Source organism: Rutilus rutilus (assembly GCF_951802725.1).
Source record: "Rutilus rutilus genome assembly, chromosome: 25".
Classification (NCBI taxonomy): Eukaryota; Metazoa; Chordata; class Actinopteri; order Cypriniformes; family Leuciscidae; genus Rutilus; species Rutilus rutilus.
Genome location: NC_140229.1, coordinates 9,879,186 through 9,903,918, shown reverse-complemented (window position 1 = coordinate 9,903,918; position 24,733 = coordinate 9,879,186). Strand labels below are relative to the sequence as shown.

General features: G+C 38.0%; 3 protein-coding genes across 4 annotated transcripts; 2 read left to right on the top strand and 1 right to left on the bottom strand.

Moving 5' to 3' along the window:
- Positions 1 to 6,537: 6,537 nt before the first annotated feature.
- sertm1 (serine rich and transmembrane domain containing 1) lies at positions 6,538 to 13,999 on the top strand. Its single transcript, XM_084399803.1, has 2 exons — positions 6,538 to 6,723; positions 13,207 to 13,999. The coding sequence occupies exon 2, from the start codon at positions 13,226 to 13,228 to the stop codon at positions 13,553 to 13,555; it is 330 nt and encodes a 109-aa protein (XP_084255929.1). The 5' UTR covers positions 6,538 to 6,723; positions 13,207 to 13,225; the 3' UTR covers positions 13,556 to 13,999.
- A 785-nt stretch (positions 14,000 to 14,784) lies between these two features.
- Positions 14,785 to 17,176, top strand: rfxap (regulatory factor X-associated protein). The gene is made up of 3 exons (XM_084400747.1): positions 14,785 to 15,400; positions 15,492 to 15,602; positions 16,120 to 17,176. Exons 1-3 carry the CDS (start codon positions 15,041 to 15,043, stop codon positions 16,213 to 16,215), a joined length of 567 nt encoding a protein of 188 aa, XP_084256873.1. The 5' UTR covers positions 14,785 to 15,040; the 3' UTR covers positions 16,216 to 17,176.
- smad9 (SMAD family member 9) lies at positions 16,689 to 24,438 on the bottom strand. 2 transcript variants are annotated; one of them, XM_084400746.1, is made up of 7 exons: positions 24,125 to 24,438; positions 21,365 to 21,948; positions 20,996 to 21,253; positions 20,742 to 20,849; positions 19,704 to 19,925; positions 18,754 to 19,010; positions 16,689 to 17,399 (listed from the first exon to the last, which is right to left on the bottom strand). In XM_084400746.1, exons 2-7 carry the CDS (start codon positions 21,774 to 21,776, stop codon positions 17,256 to 17,258), a joined length of 1,401 nt encoding a protein of 466 aa, XP_084256872.1. In that variant the 5' UTR covers positions 21,777 to 21,948; positions 24,125 to 24,438; the 3' UTR covers positions 16,689 to 17,255. The 2 variants fall into 2 exon arrangements, with proteins under 2 accessions (XP_084256872.1, XP_084256871.1); XM_084400745.1 differs by having other exon boundaries at positions 20,742 to 20,852; positions 24,125 to 24,365.
- Positions 24,439 to 24,733: the final 295 nt, after the last annotated feature.

The following is a 24,733-nucleotide window of genomic DNA, read 5'->3' as shown; positions in this document are numbered from 1 at the left end:
AATGACCTTAAGATGAAATCACATGTTCTCTAGCTATGAACATTTCCATATCATAAAAAATTGATGTTTGATAACTTTATGTTGTGGTCATTTTTGTCTTGCAGGTTTTGTAGGTTATTTTATTCTATCTAAATCATGATCTAAATACACACAGTAAAAAAAGATCATGTTTTTAAATAATTTGACGAAATCACAGCTTGATTGGAAATTATGCAAAATAAAATATTGTATTGAATTCTGATATTTAGGGCCTAACTCGATTTTTTTTCTTCTTCACACATCACATTTCATGTAATTCTTTTCTTTAAAATCTCAATTATTAGTTTGTGTTTATTTCACTCTTTGTTTAGTTTGAATTTTCATAGTTTAAGAAAGAAAGTTTGAAAAAAATGAAATAAATCTATAGCTTACATAGCCAAAAAATTCAACAAAAATCAATCCCTATGACATTAAAGTGACAAAAGTTGAAGAAACACTCATTCATACATAACGCAAGGTGTATATTGAATGTGCTGTAAGTTTTTTGTTCACTAGCCTATTAATCGCATTAATCATAAAAGTTTGTAAATATATGTGTGTTATATATATATAACTAGTTATATATATATACACACACATATATATATATATATAGTGTGTGTGTGTGTGTGTGTGTGTGTATGTATTTGAGAAGTATAGCAGCATTTCTCACTGCAGGACACAGCTGTCACTGCTTGATATTTCTTAACAACCCAGATTCAAAGCTGAGAAATGCTGTAGATGTGCTTCACATTTCTCGCTATTGGGGATGTTTACACCAGCGTGGGCTTTCATTTAAGTCTGACTCCTGCGAAGATCGCTCTGAATATGTGATGTAAGACTGAACAATTCACTGCATGGGCCTTGACCAGGGACCTTTTGAGAAATGCGAGTCTCTGCAGGTGTCACTATACAAAGCCTCTAGAAATCCAATTAAAGAACTCATTACAATAAAATACAGCAGGGCTCAATTCAATATCTCAAGCACAAATATCTCATTACAAGATCACATGAAAAGAAGCATTCAAAACCCACCGGACCTGTTCTGAGAACAAACACAAGCAGAGAATTTATTGCAAATGTAAACCTTTATCTCTGAGGAGAACTGCTTACTCTGCATTTCAAGTGAAAATAGTTACAGGTTGAATGTCTACAGTCATTTGAGACCTACAGAGAATAAGATGAACTATTCCTCTCTCGACATGGCTGTCAATTGTTGAGTTTATTCTGGGAAACAGGCTCTGTCTGGAACTGATGAATTCTTCCTTTCCATCCCTAGCGCTGTTGTTTTGTCCTTGTCTTGCAGAGAGAGAACTTTCAACAATAACAGAGTGCTGACACCCAGGGTAAACTGTGCAACAGAGCAAGAGATGCTGAGATTTAAATCTGGTGATGTGCGGATAAACAAACAGCAAACCCAGAGCTGGAGATTAGGTTTGTGCTTATAGTTCAGGAGGATATAAACTTCAGAAGGATTCTTTTCCCACTCAAGTAAACACATGACATCAACCCTAAAATATTCAGAGAATGCAGTTCTACGTGGACACTCACGGTATACTCACGGATGTAACATGGGGTTCTGACGTGTGTTAGCCAGCGTTTGTGAAAGGAATCGCCCTAAGAAGGGATTCATTTGATAACTTCTATTTGGACATTTTCTGAAGTTTGACTGTAAATTTCAGAAGTGTTCTGCATGCTGCAAGGCAGATTGAATTGGATCCCTGCCATTCTATTATCTTGATGTATTGCATCTGACAGCCCACCGACAGCTGAGTTATAGCGATAAATTTCCAGTTCTCGTATATATGCTGTGAAATGTTGATGCCAGTTCACAGCTAAAACCAAATTTCCCTGTGGTGCCAAAAGTCTGCAGGCAGATATAATGGAGATTAACATATTCTTGTTGCTCAACTGGCATGGTGCTTGTTGCTTTGGTTAAAGTTGTCTGCACGAATGTAGTGTAAAGAAACAAATAAGTGATTAAATAAGCATTTTTTTTATAGATCTTCTAGAAGAAATCACTATTTTCAGGTCTTTTAGTGTTGTGGCTGCCAGGTTGTGTAATGTTTTTCCTCAAGATATTCTTTCTTTCTTTCAAAAACCTCATACATTTTTTTTCTTAATTAATGTTAATTCATTTTTAAATAAAATTAAATCTGATTTAACTATTGCTATTTTTAGTTTTTTATCCATAGTAGTGGCCAAAAGTGATGCCCTGCCTTCATCCTTTATTAAAAAAATGAAACATTTGTTAAAGATTTTGTAATATTACGTAATTGTGGTTGGGAGTCAACTGTTTTATTTGTGATAAGGCAATGAAACACGCCAAATTGTGCGGACATCATTTTCGGCCAGGCTGTCATACAAAGAAATTATGAACATCAACAAAATATTATGTTGTTGTTAATGTATGCTTGAGCTCATCCATGCATTTTCTTTCATATAAAACCTGTAGCTGTAGTTTGCCTTTTTTGCCAAATAATTTAGTCAGATAAATACCTTAACCAAGTTTGTGTTTTATTCCTTCATATTTAAAATATTTAAAAACATTAAAAATTTTGATGGTTTAAATCGAACTTGTAGGGTCATTAAAAAAAACACATTTCGGGCACAACCATGTCCACTGCTATATATATCCATAAGTGTAAATTCCTGAACGTGTAAAATAAATCAAATTAAATAGGAACATATAATTACTGCTATTTTTAGTCTTTTTGTTTCAAAATCTTAGTTTATAAATGTTGAAAATGATACATTTCTCTATTGAATGTTTTATAACTAATAAAAAGATCAATTTAAGTCACTTAAATTAAGTTTTTAATTCAATTCAATTGGAACTTATAACTTCTAGTTTTAATCCATATCTGTCTATGTAAAATACCTTAGCATGTATGTGCCTGCATGACAGGGTGGAAGTTAGTCCACTCAAAGGTGATACTGTCTGAGCAACACAGAGACCTCTGAGACTTGGATTACTATGCAAAGAGCATCATCTCAGTTGGGAGAGAAAACGGGAAATAGAAAGAGAGAGCGTTCCTCTGACATGCTCCACTGTGTAAACCTCCCCATAGTGCCTATAGACTATTCCACAGGATAATCCTGATTGACACATTGCCGTTGTCTGCCACAAAGGTTCCTCAAACATGCCATTCTTGTCCAAACCAGTAGAGCAAACCGGGGGTGAGGGGATGATTCATTATCAATTCGACCCTTTCCTCCTGAAGTTAGCACACAGTCTAATCAAAAACGCTTCAGGCGGCATTGCCGTCGAATGCCATGAGTTAACATTCGAACTACGCTTGCGTGCAATGGGAACAGATGCACCAAAACTGGGCTGAATCGCTTGTATCAGGGGAATAGCAAACCTTCTTAGAGAAAAATCCGCCAAGGCACTGTTCTTATCAAAATCCAACAGCATTCACTCATGTGCCTCAGCGCTGGCATTAGCTGGAGCAATTATAAAGACCCAAAAGACAGGACAGACACAGCAGGACTCAGGAAGGGTACCCACAATCCCCAGTGGGCATCTAAACTGCAGTGGAGCGCCGCCAATATATGTCTAGAGGCAGATATTACCCTCTAACTCCCGTCCTTGCACATTTCATGAGGCGAGCGAATACTCAGATGAATGTTAAAAAGCCAAAACATTAACATTCTGTCATCATTTACTCACCCTCATGTTGTTCCAACCCCTCATATTATATGACTTTCTCTCTTCAGTTTTAGAAAAATTGGAAAATGTTTTTTCCATACACTGCAAAAAATGATCATATTTTAATGGTAAAAGGCTGTAAAAACCTGTTACTTGGTAAGTTCCTTTACTATATACTGTGAAAAGCTATAATATAAATTTAACGGGACATTTCAAAAGAACAGGTTAGATAATTTGCAGTGAAAAACGTACATTGACATTCCAAGTATTATCTGTGTGATGCTCGATGACTTTTTATTTTTGTACATTAGGGTTTTATGTTGCATCTTATGGTTTTAAATTAATGTTTATTGCATTATTTTTATGACATGCGGTTTACCATGATAGTGTTTTGTATTTGTGTGCATGACACTGTGTGTACTTATTAGTTTTTATCTCCCTAGCTTGTGGAAAAGCTACTTGTGATGAGCTTTGATTTTACATGTGGCTTTCTCATTACCTCCTCTGTTTTATGGTGGTTTTCAGTGTATTATAAAGGTACAAAACAGATTTTAAATCTTCAGTAGGTTGGTATATTAACATTCTATCAGTTAATGAAATATGTTGTGTTACTCTAAATTTAAGTTCAATCCATTAAACCTAAAATGCTGACATTTTTTTTTACAGTAAATTTCATTCAGTGTTCTTACAATGCACTGTGAAAGTCAATGAGGACCAATGTATTCGACCCCATTGACCTTCTTTGCATGGGCAAAAATAATTGGATGAGAACAAACTTGAACTGAATTGAGCTGGAGAATGAGACCACTGTTTTCTGCAGAGCTGCTTTATAGCCGATTCGACTTTGTTTTTATAATTGAATTTTGAAACATCAACACTGATATTGAAATAAATTGAATCAGCATTGATTCAAATTAAATAACGACATTATTGTCTTGTATAGAGCTGCTTATAGCTGAACTGAACTCATTTCATAACTGATGAACTTTAAACAGTTATTGAACTCAACTGAATCAACACTTGACTGAATAATGTCACTATTGTCTATTTTGAGCTGCTTTAAAGCAGATTTAGAAATTTTATTATTTTTGATGAATGATCACTGATCGTTATTTTCCTGTTTGTCACTGTGAAGCTGCTTTGAAACAATATAGCGCTATACAAAAACGGGGGGGGGGGGGGGGGGGGGGGGGCTGTCCATTTAAGAGGAATAGAGCGTTTTCTACTGGTTCAAGATGAATCAGTGACGAGCACTGAGCCTTAAGAACACAAGCTTTTGTTATTACCGAAACAGAATTCCCATCCATTTATGATTCACAAAACAGTAGCAAAAGCGAGCTGTGCCAGAGAGTCATGCTTTGCTTTGCGCGGATCCATAATCTGTGTTGCGTGTCTTTAGTGCACAGAGCAGAAGATATAAGACCTTCCCAGGAGGCATGACGCCTCTGTCCTATTGACATGCATAGCTCTGCCCCACTGCTTGCATCCAAAGCTCCATCCATATGCCAGCCTGCGCCAGACTCTCTGTAGACAGACAGACCGGCACGTCACAAATTCAGTTACTGAGGAGATAACAAAGAGATTTTAACAAAGACAAAACAAGTTCTTTAGATTTTTAAAATGTGTAACACTTTACAATGGTAACACTTTATTTTGTAGTTTCCTTGTTACATGTTACATTCTTCTATGACAGAACCTTTATTTTTAAGATTAGGCTTGACTAAATCATTTATAAATTCAACAAAAACCCTCATGTTTAATTCACAAAGCAGAACAGCCCTTTCATACAATATATGAGCGTGATGTCGCCTGGCTAAAGGTCTCGTTGAGTGTTCATTACATCTGAGAGTAACGCCACAAAGACATCTACAAGAGGCCTCTCGGCTCATGATGCTGATGAGAGCGGTGATTAGCTCTGTCAGATATGAATGACTGAGCACGGCACCTTGGGAGAAGACAAGTCAGAAGCCTGTCATCTAGTCTAATCGGCTGAGCTGAGTAATATCACTGAGATAATCAAATTCTCAATTACAGCAATTTTTTTTTTTTTTTTTTTTTTTTTTTTTTTTTATTTATTTATTTGATATGGACATAACAATAGCATTGGACGCACCAGATACAGTGTTTTAAGTGTTATAGCAATACTGCTAATTTGCAACACTTGTCCATAGGAGACTACATATTTCATAAAACACAACAATGCGATATACAAAACATAGTGCAAAACAGTAACAATACACATCATCAATATTCATTTCATACAGCATTACCATGTGTGCAGATTTGACTTGATTTCAGCCACCGTTTCAAACCTCTATCAAAGGTAATCATGTCTGTCTGCAGTTTTAAGTCACTGGGCAGAGAATTCCATAGTCTCGATCCATTAAAGGAGAAACTGGACTGACCAAAGGATTTAGTAAATCTTGGCACTACACAGTCACCACTGACTGAGGCTCTGGTGGACGGTCTGAGTGAGCCCTGACGTCTAATAATGAGAGCTGAAAACAGCGGCGACACATGATTGTTCAAACATTTAAAAACCAATTTCAGAGTACTAAAATGTATAAAATTTTCGAAAGTAAAAAGATTATGTCTACTAATAATGTCACAGTTATGTGATCTCATAGGTTTTCTGGCATATATATAATTAAAGTGAGAACGATCGTACCATCTTTTATGAGTTAAGCGAGACATCTTTTTCGTCTTTAATTGAAACATAAATCAGCTGCTAAAGAAACCGAGGAGACGTCAATGAGATGAGAGGGGGACAAGAAAGGGAGAGAGATGATAGGAATGAAGCGGAGAGGGAGGGGGATTCAGAGTACAACAGCTGGACAGTCGATATCCAGCCCACTGTTGAGAATCAGCCCACCAGACCGAGCGCATTCAGATACGCTGCTTCCTCTCACTCTCAGCACAAACACGAGTGGCATCTATTTCAGCGTGTGTTATAGCTTAAGGAATCCCATAAGGAATTCACTCCAGGACCAAGAGATGAGCCCGACGGACAGCTGTGTGATTTAGTGCCGACGACTCTTTTTTGCATCAGAAAGGTCAGAATATCTCCTTGTCAATGTTCATTAATCAGAAAAAAAGATAAAAGTTGAAGTTATTTTCAATTTTAATGTAAAAAAACTCAAGTGTCTCTGATGCCATGGAGTATTTGATATTCAAACTGACTTAAATGTGTCATTAAAATGTGCTTAATTGAAATGATCTTATGTAATCGTATAGTAAGTGATTTAAAAAGATAAATCTGCCTGTGGTAAGTCACAATGGATAGTCATCAGTCATTCCAGTCAGTGCAAATGTTTTTTTCTAAATCCCTCTCTATTTCGCCATCCCCCGCTCCCCTCGTTCATTGACATCCTCTGTGGTGCTTTATGTTTTGAGTCGTTTTCTTAATAGACAAATTCTCCTTCCACAAGCTTCCCTAAAAAGAAATCCATAAACAGAGATTAGAGCCGCACATTGAAATGACCCGCTGAACTTCTCCTGATATTGCAGGCAAACCACAAGAGGGATTGAATGATTTATATTGCCGCAGGGATTCACATCTCACTCATAAATTGAAAAGCTGAGGGGAACGTTAAAGTTGACTGAAGAAAATGTTCAGGAAAATAAGTGTAATTCCCCTTTGTTGCTGCATGTCTTCTAGCGCTTGCTTCTGCAGACGAATTCATCTCACAACTCAGAAAAAAGGAAGTGGTCATAAATCATGACTCTTTATGAGACTCTAACCACAGGCTCTCAGGGCTTGATGTGGCTCAGTAGACTGTCGTCCCACACAATGAAGCTTAGGGGACTGAAATATGCCAGCGGACAAACAAATAGCAAGTTTTAGTGTTGTGAGCTGAACCGCAGCCTAAAAATACTTCACTTGTTTTGTCCAGCATATGTGTACAATTTTTAGGGTTCTCAAAAACAAATTCTGAACACCGTGAGAAATGTTACAGGGATTTGCAAAATTGCAACTCTTTAAATTAATATGGTAACACTTTACAATAAGGTCTCATTTGGTCAAATGCATTAAAGTGCCCTGATTATGCTATTTTAAAGGTTCCTAATTTTGTTTTGGAGGTCTCCTACAATAGGTTTACATGCATCCAAGATCACTTTAATTTTCTCATAATATACAGTGCACATCACCTAATTTCTCAAACAGTCTGAAAATGGTTTGTTCGAAGATTCTGTCTCTCTAATCCCCCCCTTTCCCGACTGGTCAGATGGCACAGTCTGTTGTGATTGGTATATCACTTACAGAGCGTGTCGGAAACGGAAAAATCTGAATTTCAGCTTCGGAGGCTTCCTCAACATTCGATACACAGTGGTATGAACGATGGCATCTGTGTTTCCATATCAATTCTAGAGCAAGTCCTCATCCTTTAGAAGTGCACGCAAAGTAGATTTGCAGCGCAGAAAACAGTCTTCTTGACGAACCAAACTCTTCCAGTCTAAGAGACAACTACAGTGTTTTAGGGCGGATCAAAGTAGATGATGTTCAATGGCAGCTAATGAAGACCATAGGCTTGGATTATGCAAATTTGTTACATTGTTATGTACGTATATAACCAGAAGTGAGAATGGAATTGATGACGACTCGTTTCAGCCTTATTATAGGTCAAAGCAATAACCTCAACAACCCATCATGACAGCCTCTGCTTAGATAGAAGTACCCTGTGTCTGCCCTGAGCAATCCTGTGAAGTGTCTCCCATAACAGAGGAATCGGAGGAAAAGCATTCAGAAGACAATCTGGCCAATTGTGTGACAGTGCGTCCTGCCCCAATGGACTGGACGCTTCCATCTGGGCAAACCACAATGGACAGTGGGTCGTGTTTTCTAAAGCAATGAGATCTACTTCTGCCATACCGAACTCCTGCCAAATGTCCTGAAATACATTCGGCTGGAGCCTCCACTCACCCTGATCTATTCAATTCCTGGACAGAGCATCTGCAGCCTGATTGACTACCTCTGGCAGATAGGCAGCCCTTTGTGATGCAAACCATGGAAGTGACCAGATGAGGATATTGTGAGTGAGCCGCAAAAAGCTCTCTGACTTTATGCCCCCCTGGTGGTTCAGATTGAAAACCTTTGACATGTTGTCCGAATGTACAAGCACGTGGCAGCCCGCCAGACCCGGAAGGAAATGTCTTAAGGCCAGAAAAAATGCACACATCTCCCAAAGGTTGATGTGATCCATCGACAACCGTTGCGCAATGTCGCCAAGATTCAAGGGTCTGACACTGTGCTCTCCCAGCAACTCAGATGATGTGTCGTAAAACGTCCGACCACCAGCCCTAGTATCTCAGGTCTTGAAGTTTCGGCCTATTGAAGTTCTGGGGGGACACTGACATGGACCCCTCTGGAGAACGGCGGGGGGCTGGACTACTATGGGGGCGATGCATCATCAAAATCACCAGAACTCGGAAATCTCTGCTGGCCCTGAAGTCAGTCATGGCAAAAACATGGTTGTACAGGCATGTAACGCCGATGAGCAGGTGCTGTTGGCATTCTAAAATTTGGGGTACGCTGCACCTGTGTTAGCTGCTGAGTGGTCGCAGACATCTTCATGAGTCTTTTCAACACCTCAGATACATCGGGACCAAAAAGATGTCCAGGAACAATGGGTAGATCCCTCAAGGTCTTTTTACAATCCTCCGGCAATCTGGCCAGAGCAAGCCATACCTGTAAGCGAGCAGTCAAGAGCGTTGCCGTGAGAGAGCCCAGTTCTCTGTCAGGTGCCCCATATAGCCAGTAAGGCTGTCTGCAAAAAACATGGGGCAGAGGGATCAACCTCTGCAGACTCCAAAGAGTTGGAAGCAGCAAAAATGAGTTGGCAGACAGTGTTCTCAACCCGAGTAATGTAGTCAGCTGACTTATACGCTTTCTTCAGAAAGGAATCTATGCAGCCACAATGAGCACTAGGTCATTGGGTGTTACCCCGCAGTGCTTCGTCTGGTGACACCACCAGTGCAGCAACCGGCTGTTCGACTTCAGGTACACTCCGCACTCCAATGGATTCAGCTTCTGCCATTGAAGCCAGAGTGCGAGCAGTCTTGGAATGCCTTTTGGCCATAAACTGAAGAGTATGTGCAGGGCAGTCATCAAGACCAAGATGGGTCACTGCCATCCGAAGCACTTCCAGTGTGTCATCCACCAGGGGTGGAGCAGTCCCTGAAGAATGAAGAGAGCCCTCACCAGAACCACCAGCTACCATAGATCCCACTGGCTTGTCCTGCAGCTCAGAAACTTTAGTGGGAAGATGATCCTGGAAATGTGTGTCGGAAGCACATGCAGGCATAGCATCAAGGTGGAGCAGCTATGTGGAGGTTGTCAGGTAGGCTCTTCGCTAGATGATTGTGAGTGAGCGTCCTCTTTGGAAGCCACAGCAGCAGTAAGAACTGAGTCTGCTGGTTGGAGGTTTTGCAAGTGACGCTTCATGTCTAAAGAAAGGCAAGCAACTTTCCTTGATAACAGGTGCATAGCCAAATGACTACCACTAACACTAGATTTTTTCTTAAACCAGCAGCTGCTGAAGCGTGGCACTTTTGAGCTCTCTGCTGCAAAGTCAGATCTGATTGCAAAACACTAGCATCCTGGTTGTGGTCCAGTCCCGCTACTATGCGGGCATGAGTCCGTAAGTGCTTCCTTCAGATGCTGAACACCCAGGCATGATGGGCAGAGATCATGCCTATTGTCAGGAAGAAGATCATTAGGAAAGAGCTTGCAATTCAGTGGGAAGGCAATAGAAATTGAGTGATACGCCATTTGAACTGTGATAATTAGAAACCCTCTGGATACAACCATGAGGAGTGATAGCAAAATCCCTCCGGATGAACCGCGAGGAACAGAAAAAATAGAGTTTGGTCTCCAAATTCGACCAATGCCCACGGTTAAGATCATTGGGCAGATAGTACAAGCCAAAGTAAAATGCAAAAAAGCTAAATTCGCTCAAAAAAGTGAGTCAACAGCACGGTGACACGCCTCCAGATAGAACCGTGAGGTAACTGACACCATACAGTAACTGCCAGTAAGCAAAATAAAATAAAAACAAACTTACCAAAAACAAGTGACTGTGCTTTTGCGGTGGAAAGAACACACACACAATCGGTCCCCAGACGGCTCATAATCCGACAGCACGTTGAGCAACTCCGAATAATGGTCAGATGCCACAATATCTAAACAAGCATGGGCTACAACTCCCGAATAGAACGGTGAAGCAAGTGTCACCGTACGAGAACTCACCAAAAATTGTACAGAGAAAATTCAATTTGAATTTACTCCAATGCAAAACGCATCATCACAGTTTGGGAGGACGAAAAATTAGCTGCTTTTGGAAAGCTGCATTTGACGATGAGAATATATTCCCTCAACTCAGCTCACATCACAACGTGACTTCATTGGTATATGTTTTTCGAACTAGTTTTACCATCACATTGAACTCTTTCCTGACATTTTCTGTCATTTATTTGACTATGCCTCCCAGCCATTGATGGAATTTCCTGGCTTACCGTTACGCTACTACGCATCTTCTGAAAGAGTAAAGAATCTCTGGATCAACACAGGCAAATTAGGAGCAGAAACAAGCAAAAAAGCATATGCACGCTGTAGTCTTTAACAAAAACTTGATTTTCTCAGCTTTTTGTTCAGCTTTTTTTAATGAAACTTACCCACATTCAAGTGCTGATAAAAAAAGAATGCATGCATCATATTCTTGAATCATCCAATGATTAAGAACTATGAATGTGAAAAAACAAATAATAAAGTCACTTATTACATGGCTTGGTTGAATTCTAATGTAGAATGCGGTCTGTTATTTCTTGATAACAGACCGCTGCAAAGTGTAACACACCGTTGCCATGAAAAACAGAGCGTTGCTATGGACGCAGGATTCTAACCGTAGAGATGGAACGGACTATTTTCTTTAGCGGAAGCAATACAATCGTTTTTAAATCAATAAACTCCTTTTTAAATCAAAATTATTGATTTATTTGGTAGGTAGCCATGTAATGGCGTCGGGTCCTGATCAGCCTGTCGGGGTTGTATTCGCTATAACAACCGCCTCGCTCTACATTATCCCTTACATAGTGTCTTGAAATCAGATGGTGACTGACAGCTCGTTTGCAGCTCATTTACACACTAATGCACACATGCTCTCTTATGGATTGATATGAAAAGGATTCTCGCACAGCTGAGGTGACCTCCACTAAATTGTGCTCGTCTCAGGGGAAGAACTAAATGTGAATCATGTAACGCTGTCTGTCATATGAGCTTATAAATATGAAAGACTTTTATGCTCAATGCTGAATGTTTGTTGGTAAGCTTCCAATTATAGATCAGATTTAGACCACAAATAAACCAGCTTTGTAAAACCCCACTGTTGATACCGACAGCTTGTCAAACAAATTATTTGGCATGTTGTTCTCTTTAAATTCGGAAACTCTGTGACATTTTCCTGCTCAGGCACCTCTCAATCTATTATTCATGAGGTGTGAGTATGAAGGCTGTGTAAACAACAGACTGACCTTCTGTGTGCACCACTGAGCCAGTGTGACTAACCCCAAAGTCCTAATGGACCGGCGATGGCCTAACAACAAGCTGCACCAGCTTATGAGCCCACTGATATGCAGGTTGCCTGGATACAAAAAGCATAATTAAATGTGATTATCATCCTCTTCACATTCAATCTGAAGTATTTAAGTGTTCTGGTTGTTGTTGTTTTTTTCTGAACAGTAAAAATTCAACATTCATCAAAGACAGAGCAAAGGTGAAAAGGAAATAGTGAACTCTGGTGGCTCAACTCATTAAATATGACTGGCCTGTTAGATGAATAAAAGGAAGTGTAAGACAACAGATTGTGCACCGTTGCACTTTGAAAAATGTCTTGGAAAAAAATGGTTTGATGGCTGTAAGATATTCTCAAAAACAATATTATAATAAATGTTCAGTATTTATTCAAATTATATTATATAAATTATTTTAAATTAATAAAATCTAACATTAAATATATAATATATGTGTGTACAAAATATACAAACCTTTATGTTTGATGTGATTAATCGCAATTAATCGATTTGACAGCACTAATTATTATATTATATAGTAAAATAATTTAGATATTATATTAGCATATTTTGTTTAATTATAATATAATGTAATCATAAAATCTAAGATCCCAATCATATATTCACACAATCCTAATCCTAATTTATATATAAAATAAATTCTATATTATTTTATATAGTCTATAATTATAATTAAAATTAATTATTATATAATAAACAAATTATAAAAATAAGTATTATAATATATTTTAATATTGTAATATAACATATATAATATAATATAATATAATATAATGATAAAAAAATTAATTACTTACAATTACCTATATTAACTATTATGATTACAATTAGTGGAACAACATTAATGTGTCCAGTAATACTTTCAAATATCTTCTGTATGATCATATGTTCACACAGTGAGGTTTTTAATAATAATTGATCTATCCTTATCTATCCTATCTTCCTAACAGATTCCCAAATCCATCAGATATGTCTGGGATGGATGGGTCGGTGGAGGAGATGAATGGTACGGGAGTAAACAGCGAGAGTTTCCTGAGGTTCAGCCCTACGTCTGTTTCTACCGGGGCGGCCGCTGCTTCATATGGACGAACTGCCAATGTGTACATCTACGTCTCCATCTTCCTCAGCTTGCTGCTTTTCCTGCTTACCCTGTTGATCATTGCTCTCCACAGGCTGAAAAACATCATATCCTCTAGTTCTTCATACCCAGAATGCAGCAGTGAGGCCGGGAGCTCCTTCACTAACATGGAGATCTGCAGTGTTTCCTCACAGAGATCCACGGTGTCCTCGCTGTCCTGACAGCAGAGAGAGACAGAAGGATCACACACATGTCTGAATGTACTGATAAACTAGAAATGTAGAGATATTTTAGAGGTAAATTTGTTGTATAATTAAACATTTATCATTATTATCAATTTCATTATCAGTTTCATTATTAAGTTGAGGTTTTACATGAAATAATTCTGTCAACAGTATAAAACAACTGTGTATAAATTGAGACCCACAGAAGATCCTCCAGATGGACTGAATTGAAGCATTGTCATAAAGGCCTTGTATTTCGATTTTGGAAAAATGTTAACGTACATAATGAACTGTAAATAGAAAAGCTGCCATACTGTCTCTCATATTTAAAAATATATATATATTTGACAATATGATTACACTTACATATACATAAGTATTATATCCTTTATTATATAGAATACAACATGTCATCTCTTGGAAGGCTTGAATAAAATCTGATTTGCTCATAAAATATGCATAAGAAACATGTCTTTCATTCACCATGCAAAAAAAGTTACAGAACAGAAAAATCATTAGTTAAAATGCATTAAAAACAGTGCAATAAAAATATTTTTTATATTATTATATTAGCTTGATAAAAATTATGCTGATTTTTGCATACTGCTAGTTGGAAACTGCACTCTTACAAATACATTTCATGTAAAACACAATAGAACAATTTGATGTATTTGAACTAATAGATACTATTTGCAATGGACAACGCATACAGTATAAAAAAATCTATCTGCAATACAATACAACACCCACACTGAGATCCAACACAGAGTGATATGGTTATTAGGAGTGTTTACTAAGAAGTCTGACAGCTGTTGGAAAGAAAATAGAGCTGAGATCCCAACGCTTTAGAGATCTCAGCAGTCATGTGCTGGGTTTGATGGTTCTTTAGTGGTTTCTTTAGCATGCCTGTAACATGTTGGATGAACAATGACTACTTGAACTTGAGATGTATTCTGGTATTTGTTGTGGACAGTACAGATTGCCATTCCACACAGGGATACGATGTCAGAATGCTCTCCTCAAGCGGAGTAGACCATGTTCGCTTTTTGCGCTATCGTCTGCCATTTAATTTGATATTTTGTTATCTAATACAATGACATTCATATATATTTAAGTGTCGCCTACATATGAAAATGTAGTTTAGGGCCAGTGTATTGGGAGTATCTGTGAATCTGCATCGCAGTTTGGTGCCGGTAGAGGGCGAAACGTCCATTTGATTCACATACACACACACACACACACACACACAGGCGAGTCTCTTTCTGCAGCGGCCATGACTGTTTTGTTTTTGTAGTGACCTCCTTTAAAGCTCATATTCCTTTCCTCCGTATTTACGCAGGTATATTATATTTATTGGGTTACTGCAATTTACAATGCGGTATTTTAATGACAGACAGATAAAATTCGTTTTTTAACTAAAGTATTCTGTGCCAAGTCTGGTCCGTATGGTTGAATGACAGGTGAGACTATAAGAAAGACAACATGAACGACAGCGTTCATATTAGTTTAGCAAACACGGGTAAAGACAGCCAAACCCCCGCACCCGCGGAGAGCAGCACCACCACCCCGTCCGACCAGGAGAACTTCCCGTACGACGCGGAAGACCCGGGCGACGAGAGCGACGTGCCGGAGGCGAGAGACGACGAGCTCAACGACGACGAGACGTCCGGAGAGAGCGAGAACGTGTCCAAGACCTGCATCTATGACGGCTGCACGGAGACCACGACTCAGGTGGCCAAAGCCAGGAAACCCTGGATGTGCAAAAAACACCGGAATAAAATGTACAAGGACAAGTATAAGAAGAAGAAAAGCGACCAGGCCATGTCAACTGGAAAACTAGACGTAAGAATCGTTTGGACAAACAACAGTCTCAGTTTAAGGTCCCAACTTTATAAGGTTAATTTCAAACTGTTTTGTCTTTCGTGATGTGTAGGAGGGTACGGAGGAGAGGCCTGTGTCCGTTACTAAGCAACGGCTGGGTACCATAGGAGACCGACCAGCCAGACCCTCCCTCATTGAGCAGGTGCTGAACCAGAAGAGACTGGTGAGTGCATTAAAACACTTTATTGAGCTAGAGTATTTTTACTCGTACACCCCCTGGTAACCTAATGCAGTGGGTGCAGAGGTGTGTGGGTATTAGAGTAGATAATGAATAATTCATGTAGCCATGTAAAAAAAAAAAAATTGGAAAATGAAATTTGAATTAAGTTTCTTTTTCTTAATATTAATCAATTTATTTCAAAATCAAAAAGGTTAAATGTTAAAATATGTGCAATACAAAAAAAACTACATATATAGTAGTCCTGTCAAACTGAATCTAACAAAAGTTTTTGTTTACGTATATATATTATATTTATATATATTATATGTCTGTGTGTGTATATATACATATACATACACTGTGGTTTCATTTGATTTTTTTTTTTTTACTTTTAATTGACTGATTTGTATATCAATTATTCTGCATATATATGTTATATGTGACAAATGTCATTAATATTTATATTTCCTGAATATTCTTTCTTAGCATTAGCTGATGTTATGTTGTTTTGGGGTTTCAGTCTCTTCTGAGGAGTCCAGAAGTCATCAGCTTCCTTCAGCAGCAGCAGCGTTTACTGACCACACAGAATCGGCCTCAAACACAGCACAACTTCTGAAGTCTGCAGATGCTTTACTCATCCTGTTGAGGATTTAATGCGCTCGCGATTTCACAGAAATTTGAAATGGGGAATATTCTATATGTGTGACCTGCAGCTGTCCTTGATGGTGTGAAGACTATCAACTCTCCATTCTGAAAACTGGGATGTTTGACAAGGACCCGATCGATCTAAAATACCGCCGTCATCATCAAGCGCGTCGATATCATGATACGAATTGGCAGCTAAATCTTCTGTATATTAATAATGCGTTTGACTAGCCATCCTAGCCTCATTTGTGCCATTTAGTATTTTTAAATTAATGATAGAAAATATGAAACGGCAGCTGTAGAAATGAATTTTTTAGAGATCTTTATCTAATCTGTAATGTTTGTTAATGTCATCATAATGTCATCAATGAAAGCTACAATTTAGTTTAGACCTTTTTAGCCACATCTTGATAGTGTAGCTGAAAGACACAGCATACACACAGAATTATTCAATCAGCTTTATTATTTTAAAGATGGGGCAAATGATAAACAAATCCTTCAATAAGCAAAGGAAGTTTTTACTGATCTTGTGAAAATTGATAACCTGTAGGTTTAAAACTTTCATTGCATTAATACAAATTAGGTGGATTTTTGTGTTCGGGCCATAAAATAATCAGGCACAAATGTAAGAGAGGATTTTGTATTACAAAAACAAGAAAGCTAACGCGAGTAAAAAAAAAACAACAGCATGAAATGTTATAGAAGGCACAAATATGACACAAATATTTAAACATGGTACCTGCCTACTAACATATTTCTTTGGCTTCCTAATACAGCGATTCAATCTGAATTGGTCTCAGCTACTACATACTGTGAAATAGCATTTTTTTCTTAAAAACAATGCAACACTTATCTAACCACACAGCTGCTTATTTAACAGCATGATATTTCCTAGCTGATTCTATGCCAGTACCATAAACATCCACTGAAAAGAAAGAGAGAGAGCTTTATGTGTCTTGGGTTGCTATGAAAGTCTTTTGGGGAACTATATTCCCCTTGTCCTGTAATGCATTAGGACACAGATGAAATAGGATTGTGTGGGGAGCCCATTTGGGTCAGAACTTTGTCCAGCCACTGCAGGGGCCCGTGCAGGTGTATTTCTATCCAGCAGGGGGTGCTGGTGACATCCTGACGGTGGTACTCGGCTCCCCAGCCCTGAGAAGAGGAGACATTTGATCCTCAATACTTGAGCATCTTTACAAAACATCTTAAGCACGAAACATTTGTGTTTGTGATCCACTGGCAGCACCAAAAGGAATTGCAAAAATAAATGCATACTAGTTTTCCAAAAACTAATTTGCAGTCGCATGTCATTCATAAAGTATTTTAACAGAAATAATCACAAACAATTATGTGTCCGCATGCATACAAATCAAGCAGGGAATATTGCGCGTGTCATATCAGTCGGTAACAGAAGAACTCCAGAGCTATGGGATCTGCAGTGTTTTGGCAGAGCAACATCCATAAAACAGCAAGCCAAAGACTAGAATAACTACATATTACATCTGCATAGCAACACTTAGAAGATTTTCTATTTGAAACTGCTAACCACCTAGAGAGCTGTTGGCTTGTGATTGACGTTTATGAACTCTGTATTTGCGATAGTCCTTAACAGCAACTTTTTAACCTTGTTGTTGGAGGTAATAAACTTGACAACAGTCTTATATACAATACTGTATATTGTTATATAATAAACTATAAAATCAAGCAGATTTGAGCATTTTCTGAGGAAAAAAAGAATAGAGTTTAGGTTTGGGTATCGAGAACAGGTCCTTATTTGGTTCTGTTTAAAATTCTCGTACGTAGAACTGTTTGGTACTAAAATTCTTTCTAAAAACGTTACTAAAAACACCTTTCTAAAAATCTCTGACAAAGTTTCATAGTTATACACTACTTAATCAACATGGCACCATTACTGAATTAAAAAGCGCACCAGTGTAGACTGATTTCTGAACAAATAAATCTAATAAGACTGTACTTTTTAGTGAAGCAAAAGCATACAGCACAACCAGTGTAGCCCGATTCCTGAAGGAAAGACTAATGATTCAATACTTTTTTTTTTTATCAAAAGCGTACAGCGCAACCAAAGAAGTACGATTTCCAAACAAGTCTGTTCTTGTTAGTGAACCAAAAGCATACAGCAAATGACTCCTATGAGCCGGTTGTGTAAAGTGAATCAAACCAGTGTAGACTCATTCCCAATCTAAGGACTTTTATGAGATGGTTCTTTAAAGTGAATCAAACGCATCTAGCGCAACCATTGTAGACTGATTCTCGGTGTAAACCAAGGACTTTTATGAGCTGGTTCTTATAAGTGAATCAAACACATTCAGCACAACCAGTCTAGACTGGTTCCCAAAGGAAAGACTCTAATGAGTCGATTCTTTCTAGTGAATCAATTGTAATGGCGTTTACATAACCTTTATTAGCAGCCCAATCGGGTTTATATGGCTGTTTAGGCTACTGTATATGCCATTATAAGCCACACATTCTATATAAACCTCTTTACCTTGACAAAACTCATCCTGATGGTGCACATCTTGGTGAGTTCATACACCACCTCAAAGCCGTGATTTACCGACTGCGACAGCAGCTGGGCAAACAGCTGGTTGTTGAAGATCTTGAGGCTGCATCCACTCGGGATCTTGCAGACGGTGGTGGGGTGGAAACCATGCTGGTAGTTACAGTTCCGACTCTGAACGAAAATACTGCTGTCGCTCAGACACTCTGCGTACACCTCCCCTCCGACGTAATACAAGTGCACACCTACAACAGAAGACAGAAAAGGGTTTAAAGCATGTTTCTAGTTGCACATTTAACTGAGACTAAATACACTTACAGGTCCACAAAAAGAATAAAAAAAAAACATACAGTGTGGCTTTTATAACACATCTGTGAACTACCGCAAATTCCACACATAAAAACAGTATATCACCACCTTTGAACTTGGTAAATCCCAGAAATCATTATCCACAAACCCAGCATTTATCATGTTTTATCAAGTGCCAAGCGGAAACTTTAATAATCTCCATTCTCTTGAAGCATCCTGATCTGGATTATGTCGTTGTCCTTGGCGCTCTTCCAACTAGGATCTCTCACACAAGTAGATGGAACTCTGTGCCCGGTGTGTGTGTGTGTGTGCATGCATACTTCTCTCTGTCACTGCTGTAACCTATGGCAACGCTTAATGTCTTTCCAATACTGGCACAGTGACGCTCATCCAGCACCCTGAGAAAAACCAACATTTGGATAGTGTGGACTTTATCTTTCTCGCTGGGTTCCTGAAGTGCAGTGTTGACTGACCAGCACTATCTGGCGCCACAAAACAGTTTTTTTTACTTTCTCTTGGAATTGCATCAGCTGATGGAAGACCATTATCAGCTTGATCTTCTCAAAGCAACAATTTCAGATCTAAAACCTCTCAACAAAGACAAGAGAAATGTAAAACTTTAAACAAACCTTTGCCTATGTGTCTGCGAGTGTGTTCAATGGTAGAGTTTCGGTTGACGTTGGATAGTAATCCGAGACAGAATCGGTTCTTGTTGTTGGAGGGATCTGTGAAGCCGTCCACGAGGATGCTTCGGGAAGAGGCGTGGAATGTCTCACCCACCCTGTTGTTCAGTTCGTAATACGCCACTGAACACCAGTATTCTGGTTCCTCGTAACACACTGGCCTCAAGTCTGGAGTAAAAAAAGGCATGTAAAATATCATGTATCATACCTCATAGCATTCAGGTCTCATTCCGTATAAAAAAATGCCATTGTGATTCAACACTTTGTTTGGAAACACCAGACTAGATTAATGTTTCTCCTGATTTTAAAAATCTTAGATCCATTAATGTACTCTCTGAATAAGAAAGTTGCTTAAAATCACATAAAGGTAAATCTTCCACTTTCAAAAAAATATATATACATGAGTAAGTCTTGCGTGACCAGTTTGACATCTTGTATATATAGTCTGATAATCTCTATTTTCAAAATGAAAACAATGGTTAGGTCTTTCATTTATAACTGGATTAGCTTGAGGTTTAAGTCGTGTGGATTCTGATTGGCTGTCAATGTTTTTATGGTTCATTAGCTGGAAAAAACCATTGTCTGTTTCATTATAGCTGTGATGTGGACTTCCCTATTCTCAAATTAAAATAAAAAAAGTAATATTATTAAATGAGCAGTGTTATTTTAGTATTATTTATATACTATTATAGTTTTTATTATTTCGAATTTTCCGTTTTCATTTTAATTTAGTAATTTTGTCATCACATTTTTTTCAATTTAGCTTTTTTATTTCAATTTTAGTCATTTATCATTTTTTATGACTTTATTTCAATCAATATTTCTCATTTTTGTTTACATTTTTCATCTAATATTTAGCATTATTTCACTTAAAACTTATTTTTATTAGTTTCAGTTAATAATAACAACAGATGAGTAGGTGTGTTCACATCATTTAACTGGTACTGCACATTTCAAAGTACACTCATAATGCACTAGTGTCACCTCTATGAGGGGCTGACAGAATGAGTTTATTGGGGTTGGAGGACTCTTCTGGTTTCACATCCTCAGACGGAGTGGTCTCCATCATACTGTAGGGTGGAGGAGGTGTCTCTGCTATGCAATGAGAACAAAGTTTTTTGAATGATCAAGATGTATGAATGTATGCAATTCAGTGGCACTACATTTCATGCAAGGAAGATAGAAGAGAGCTAATATACAAAATCATCAATGCTTGAGAAATCATTGCTAATAATGACCTGTGATTTGGTAGGGGCTCCCAGGGTCGGTTCCACTGCTGGGAGAGTTTGGGTAGCTGTGTGCAGTGGGGGACTGGTTTAAAGAGCTGGAAGGAGATGAAGAAAACGAGCTACAGGGTAATGCAGGGAAGGAGTCGGGGTAAGTGGCATTTTGAGGCATTAGAGGCTCGTTGTGTAGGGAAGCATTCCGGAACTTTGCTAACAAGCTGTGCTGGGGGTTGAACTCACTGTGACGTGGCACAAGGACTGGGGGTAGAACTGTTTGAAAAAACAGAGAAAGAAGATTACTAACAGATTTTTTACTAATGCATAAAGCTATAATCAATTTGGAAGAAAACAAAAAAAAGTGGTTTGCGTATTGATTTCCACCTGGCGTCTCCACACGGCGGTAATGATATGGATTGATGCAGATATCCTTCTGCTTGGAGCCGAAAGGAAACTCGCAGCAATCCAGCGCTTTGAGCTCGTGGTGGGACTGAAGATCCGGCCAGCGCCACACTCTGCAGTAGATAACGTGTGGCAGACCTTTACGATGGGACACCTGGAGCCTGCCGTCCAGGGATCGAGGGATGGTCACACATTTACTGGGCTGGCCAGGACAGCTCAGAGCCTTTTCCAGCTCCTCCATGGCCCCTTTCTTCTTCTTGAGCTTCTTTACAAGGGAATCGACAGCCTTTTCCGCCCACTTTTCCTCCTCGTCTCCTTGTTTCCAGCCCAGCAGCCTTTTCACAGCTGGACTGGTGAAGGAGAAGAGGGAAGTAATGGATGTGGTGGAGTGCATCGTGGGATGGGGCGACACTGGGGACTGGATTTTTTCCTAAAAGCAAGGCAGATCTGTCTTATATCAGTTCAAGCCAGGAGCCTCAGTTTATTACTTTACAGCCAAGATACAGCTGGGTGTAAAATAAACCCCCAGACAGGGATGTTTTCGTCAGGCTGTCAACAGCTTTTATCTGGTGAAAGAAACAAAGAAGAATGTCAGATTTAATGTTAATAAGTAAATTGTAAATTGTTTGTGTCAGTATTTTTAACTGCCTTTAATTTGTATTTATTAAAATAAACATAAATAAGTATATACTGTATATATAATAAAGATAATAAATAAATTGTAAATGATTTATGTCAGTATTTTTCATAATTTTTAATTATTTAATTTTTAAAGAATTTAAAATAATGATTTTTTTTTAAACTACAAAAATGATTTGTGTGTGTATATATATATATATATGCCATTTAAAAATATTTTTTAATGTCATTTAAAAAAAAAAATGTAATATAAAATAATGATTTGTATTAATTTAATCACACACACACACACACACACACACACACACACACACACACACACACACACACACACACACACACACACACACACACATCCACATCCACATACATAATATTCTCTGTGTGTGTGTGTGTGTGTGTGTACGTACATATATATATATATATATATATATATATATATATATATATATATATATGAAGAGTTCAGATGCAAAAGCCTCTAAGTGCCATCTGAAATTTTCTTCTAGAATGATCATTTTTATCAAGCTCGTATATTTAAATTCAGTAATTTACCTATTAATTGTCATTTAAGTGAAATTACTGAACTTAAATATACGACCTTTAAAAAAAGATCATTCTATAAGAAAATTTCAGATGGCACTTAGAGGCTTTTGCATCTGAACTCTTCATATATATATATATATATATATATATATATATATATGTACGTACACACACACACACACAGAATATTATGTATGTGGATGTGGATGTGTGTGTGTGTGTGTGTGTGTGTGTGTGTGTGTGTGTGTGTGTGTGTGTGTGTGTGTGTGTGTGTGTGTGTGTGTGTGATTAAATTAATACAAATCATTATTTTATATTAAATTTTTTTTTTTAAATGACATTAAAAAAAATATTTTACAAATATTTGAAAAATACTGGCATAAATCATTTACAATTTATTTTTTATCTTTATTATTATTAATTATTTTTTATTTATGCATTTAGTAAAACAGCCTACCTTTTGCATTACAGTAATACCAATAAGGGAAGAAAATGTGCTTAATTGTCATGAAAAATAATGTCAAACAATGTCCAAATCAAAACAAATGGCACCATTTTCTTTAAGCAAAATATATATATATATTAATGATTTTGGGGTGAAATATGATATGAAAATATTCTTGACATGTTTTGTGAGATTCACTCTATTAGGGCGTAATCACAACACATTCATGTGCAGATCTCAAGATCTTTTACATCATGCTTCAGTGCATGCAGAGATTTCTGAGGTATTGCGGTCCTTCTGTTTCTCGCTGGTCCTCACCTATTCGTCCTCTCCCTTTCCTGTCAAGGCTTTCTGATGCAGAAAATGATCTGCTAAAAATCAATGCCGTTTGAGCATTTGAAACCAGAGAGGCTTGCTTCCATCTTTGGCCAAGTCTATTCAAATAATAGCTTCTGAAAATATTATTGCATGCGATACCAGAGGTGTTAACACACCCCTACCTAAATCAGATAATCGTATGAGATGAATGAGGCCATATAGGAATAATAGCAGCGTATGAAATCATGGCTCAGTTTCAAACAGGCGAAGGCCTATTCAGATCAATTGAGGGTGAATACATCTGCTCTGTTCTCAAAGGCAGTGTGTCCTTATGAAACTGGCGTCTGGCAGTCTGAGTGCTGAGATAGGCTTAATCACCTAACTCCCCCGCAAACGCACATACACATCCTATCCCTCAACTTCACCTTGTTTGTTTGCTTTAAGAAATGTTCAAATGCTACATTTGGCACTTATTTATATATATATATATAAAAGGTATTCCAGGTATACACAACTGTCACAAACGTATCACTGGAGCAGCATCATTAAGCAGCAAGTGGCATAATGTCTGTTTACGCAGCCTCGCGTGATATGGACTAACATGTGAGAAGAAACAAGTTACGTGAAAAAGAAAAAATACAACGTCAAGACAAAAAGTTTTAAAAAGACACTTGTAATGCCTTGGTTTTTTTAAAAATTTTTTTATCATTTATACAACTTTTACTTTTTAAGTTCTGAAATGAATTCTAAATAATACCATAAGTGGTACATATATAACACGTTTTATTCATTACCTTATTCTTGTGACAAGTCGAATAACAATCCGCGTAGTTCCGCAAAATAGCCGAATGCTGAATCTCGCGCCGATTGGAGGTGTAGCTACAGCGCGTGTGTTTGGATGGAGCGAGAGCCGCGGCGTCAGTCTGACTGGAGCCTCAGCGCCTTCGTGCGGAATTCATCCGCTGCTCCTGGAACTCTCCCAGGACGTCAGACACACAGAGGGATCATCCCGTTCAAAAGAACAGCCTGAGACTCACTCACAGGCCCATTATTGAGGGAAAACAGGTCATTGTGGGCAGCAGTGTTTCACTTTTAATTTGCTTTCAGTGACAGATGACAAGCGCAGACAGCTGTTTTTTTCCCTTTTACAGGAAGTGAATGCACCTTTTTGGCATAAGTTGTAAAGGGAAAGTGATTGTGTCAAAGTATAAAAAAAATTTTATTGAAGTTTTCATGACTTTCATTTTTAGTCATTCCCAGTGTGCGAGTATTCAGTGACTTTCAAGCGGTCGACGTTTCAAAGGAATTTGTGAGGAATTCGCGGGCTTTAAAGTTAAAAAACGCTTCAAACAGAAATGACTATTATAAAGTTTTTGTATCAACATTGGTGATAAATGGTGTCA